Source organism: Solanum pennellii, chromosome 8 (assembly GCF_001406875.1).
Source record: "Solanum pennellii chromosome 8, SPENNV200".
NCBI lineage: Eukaryota > Viridiplantae > Streptophyta > Magnoliopsida > Solanales > Solanaceae > Solanum > Solanum pennellii.
The window spans coordinates 2,290,100-2,294,950 of NC_028644.1; the positions used below are offsets into that span (position 1 = coordinate 2,290,100).

Consider the following 4,851-nt stretch of genomic DNA (forward strand, 5'->3'; position numbering starts at 1 on the left):
AATTTTCTTTCTTTAATTTTCATATATATATATATATATATATATATATATAAAGTAGTTTTTGACGTATGCGCATAATCGGGGACAATGACTTCTAAATTTTATAACAATGATTTTAAGTGTTAATAATGGGTCCTAAACTTAATATTTTTACATAATTTTACATATATATAATATGTTTTTTCGATGAAATCTATGTAGCAGTGCATGTAACAATATAGTAGTAGTTTAGTACATTTAGATAGTTTAAACACACGCGGCATGCACACAGACACGTGTACATGACCTACATCCAAACGTTACATTCGATTGAACCCAAAATGGATTATATGCTACATAGGTGTCCACTTATGAATGCGGGCTAAGACTGCATACAATAAACTCAATGTGTTCTGACCCTTCACCGCACCATACACACAACACAATAGCGAAACTAGAATTTTTACTAAGATTGTTAAAAAAAAGAATATATATATATATATATATATATATATATATATACAACAATTTTATTTTAATTTTATGGATTCTGAATTTTATAACAACATTTTAAAATGTTAATAACTTGGTTTTAAACTTAATATTTGTACAAATTTAATAAATTTCTCTATAGAAATACACTAGTTTAGCAAATGTTACTAGGTTTCTAAATCCGCTCATGTATAATATTATATTTTTTTTTTCGATGAACTCCATGTAGCTACTCCACGTTTACTACATCGAGATAGGTTTCTAGCCCCGCCCGTATGTATAATGTAACTTTTTCAATGAAACCTATGTAGTTCCTCCACTAACAACAAAACGGAAGCTCACTACATCGAGATGGGTTTCTAGCTCCGCCCCTATGTATAATTTAACTTTTTTCGATGAAGCCTATGTAGTTCCTCCACTAACAACAAAACGGAAGCTCACTACATCGAGATGGGTTTCTAGCTCCGCCCCTATATAATATAACTTTTTCGATGAATTCTATATAGTTACTCCACTAACAACATAACGGAAGCATACTATATCGAGATGGGTTTCTAGCTCCGCCTCTATGCATACTATAAATATTTCGATGAAATCTATGTAGTTCCTCCACTAACAACAAAACGGAAGCTCACTACATCGAGATGGGTTTCTAGCTTCGCCCCTATGTATAATATAACTTTTTCGATGAATTCTATGTAGTTACTCCACTCAGAACATAACGAAAGCTTACTACATCGAGATAGGGTTTCTCGCTCCGCCCCTATATATAATATAACTTTTTCGATGAAGTCTATATAACTACACCACTAACAACACAAATAAACATAACGGAAGCTTAATACACCAAAATATTAATCCACCACTAACTAACATTAAAAATAAAATTAAAAAAAAAAAGTTGAAATTTTTACCTGAATTTTCAACCTCCAACTTAGGCATATGTGGCTTACTAAATAATCCGACCGGCCGGATTTTCCCCCGTTTCTCCGATGAGAAATCAATCACCGGCGACGACACAGGAGCCGCCGACGAAATCGGCTTCGGCGAAAGCGCCGCCGCAGACGGCACTGCAACTCCATCTGGTCCATATTTTCTCGGTCTACCTCTCTTCTTCTTCACTAACGCCAGTGCTCCGGCAACGGCAACGACGCCGGCGCCGGCGCCGGTGACCGGAGTTGGTGTAATATTCGTAATTTGAGGTGCTGATCCAGAAACTTGACTGGGATTTTCAGTGGTCCTAGGTGCCACATGGTAATCTGATGGTGCATCTGATCCCACCACTGTTACTCCACTCATACTCATATTTATTTTTTGCAAAAAAAAAAAAAATCACGAAGAAAATCTAACAAATTAAAAAAAAAATCAACTTTTACTCAAAAAAAAAAAAAAACTCATCATTTTTCCAAGGTGAAAACAGCAAAAATCTTATAAAAAAAAAAACAAGAACCCAGAACTCAAAATAACCAGAAATGAAAGATTAAATATTTATTAAATCTTACAGCTAAAAAATAAATATAAGAAGGATTAAACTGGAAAAAAGATGAAGTTGTTCATTTTTTTTTCAAATTTGAGGAAGAAAAAAAAAACAGAGCAAAACATTAAAAAGAAAAAAGTTACAAATATTTAGCTAATTTTTGAGAAGTAATGACTGAGATTAAAAGGAAAAAAAATTGAATATTTTAGCTAAAATAAGTGATGAGAAAATATGAAAAATGGAGTTTTTGTAGAGTGAAAAGAAAAAAAGGGTAATTTGGATTTTGCTTATCTTCCTGACTTTTTCAGATGGTTTGAATCGTAATTGAAGGAAATAATAATAATAATAATAATAATAATGACAAGAAAAAAAAATTATTAAATATTAGGTAATTAATTAATTAATTAATGGAAAGCAGGAAAATTATGAATTATGGTTAAGAAAATATTTGGAGTCCGGTGAAAAAAATAAAAAAATTTAAAATTTTAAAAATTAAAAAAATTAAAAAGTTTTAGTTGGGAAAAGTGAAATTAGGTTGCCAAGGCATGAAGACAACCATTACTTTCTCTCTCTCCCTTTTTTTTTAAAAAATAAATAAATAATTTTAGGAAAAAAAATAATGAAGTACATACCCCAACATTTTGTATTTTTATATCAAAAAGATAAAATATTATTTCCCATCCATTGTTGTTTTATTATTTATGTAATAAGCCTTTTTTTTTAATGGTTAAGCATATACAGACACAATGTATAAATATAAAGAAATACGTTATTTTCTCCGTCCAATAATAGTGATTATATATTGATAAAATAGGAGATAAAAAATTAAAAAGTAATAAATTTAAAGAGAAATCTAAAAAAATTGATAGATATGATTTAGAGAGAACATAACGCTTCGTTAATTTAACATATCGAAGATATGATCTTTGGATTGGAGAACATAAAGATTAACGTTATTATTAAATGATAAGTAGATAATTAAATTTTTACGGGAGTTGTAGTCTAGAGAATCAAATTGCTTACTCATTGTATTGTTAATTATTCTATTTTAAAAAAATTATATTTATGAATAGATATTATTACTTTTACTTTAATTATCTTTACTATTTTTATTGCTATATTTTCCTTATCCAATATTCTTGTTATACTGGCTTTTTATGTCTTGCATTTTTTTTAAAATTTGTTCAAAAAATGATTTTCTTTTTTAGTTAAGGATCAATCATAAAATATTATTTTATTCACGGGTAAAATTTGTGTACTTTTATTTTTTTTTTCAAATATCATATAAAGCATACTTAAATATGATATTGATGTATTTTTCTTTTTTAAAAGATAAAATAAAATTATAAGGCGTGATGTAACTCGTGAATAGAGAGGAAGGAAAAGTAAAGGGAAAGGAGATTCTCAATAATAATTTTTGAAAAAAAATAAATAAATAACACAAACTTTGTTGAAAAGCAATTATGCTAAAAGTCTAAAAATATTTAGATTATTTTTCTTATTGTTTAAAATTCTTAGAACAAACACATTTTTCATTTCTTTTTACTTTTTTGTAAAATTTCCAAATTAAGAAAAAAACATATTTTTCAAATTCCATTATATAAAAAAAAAGTTTGTAATTTACCTTTCTTTTTCGTTCTTGTGAATTATTTGTATCTTTTTTTCCACTACTTCATTTATTTTCCATTTGTGGATAATTACTTACATCACTAATGTACAATTTTCAGAGTGCACGTTGTAATACATCATTATAATTTTCTTTAAAAAAAATTCCAACTTTATTCTTATTGGGTAGGAAATTAATTTCAATTTATTTTATTTTCATATTTTAAAGTAAAATCATAATGTTAAAAGTAATTATCTATAGAAAGTATTTACGAGAAAATTTTGATAATAAGTAATGTCTTTTTTTTTTTTAATGTGTTTGATATGTAAGTAAACAATATTATTTTAAATTAATATTTTATATATAACTTAGATAAAAACTATAAAATGCGTAAGCAGGAGGTAGGGGTGTTGGGTGGCGGGGATTAGAGTTAGGGAGTGAAAGTGAAGATTAATATAAAATGTGATAATTCGTTAAACTTTTTTTATTTAATTACAATCGAGTTATATATGTTTTCTCACTTTATGTGAAAACTCACAAAAATTTCAATAAATAAGTGGTTTTGATCTTGTAATGGGTAAAAACATATCATATTACAAAAGATAATGTATATCATACTTATCATTTTAAAGGGGAAACCAAATGTTATCAAGTAATTTAACGATAGATTCAAACTTAAATTTTTTATGTGTGTGTGTGCGCGCGTGCGTGCGTGCGTGCGTGTGTGTGTGTGTGAGATTTGAATCACTACTAAAAAAAGGCCAAAAAGAGACCTAAAAATGGAGACCTCAAAAATAGGTCAATAATAAGAGACCTCATGAGGTCGCTATTTAAATTAATATCTTTTAATTTTTTTTTTAATTTGGAAGAGACCTCGTGAGGTCAATATAATGAATAATTTTTTTTTTATCTGACTTATTTAAAAAATTTAAATTTTTAATTTAATTCTCATAAAATTGGAGACCTCATGAGGTCTCTAATTTTTTAACTATTCAATTAAATTAAATTATTATTTTTAATTTAACAAGTTGAGACCTCATGAGGTCTCTACTTGTTAAATTAAAAATAATAATTTAAAATATTTAAAAATGTAGAGACCTCATGAGGTCTCTTAAACAACACCAAAAACCTAGCCAAAATTAAAATAACTCTTTCTTCCCTCTCTCTTAAAATTTTGTCACGACTGCGCGTGCTATCTCTCTCTTTCTCGCGACCGCGATCTCTCTTTCTCACGACTGCGCGGGCTCTCTCTCTTTCTCGCGACCGCCTCTCTCTCTTTCTCACTGCCCTCGCGACC

At 28.4% G+C, this 4,851-nt stretch overlaps 1 protein-coding gene across 1 annotated transcript in view; it reads right to left on the bottom strand.

Annotated features, from left to right (window-relative positions):
• Positions 1-2,260, bottom strand: part of LOC107027139 (AT-hook motif nuclear-localized protein 1-like) — a 7,895-nt gene extending 5,635 nt beyond the window's left edge. The window contains exon 1 of the mRNA XM_015228314.2: positions 1,386-2,260. Within this exon, the coding sequence (XP_015083800.1) occupies positions 1,386-1,776 (391 nt within the window). The 5' untranslated portion in view covers positions 1,777-2,260. The remainder of the gene's footprint in view (positions 1-1,385) is intronic.
• Positions 2,261-4,851: the final 2,591 nt, after the last annotated feature.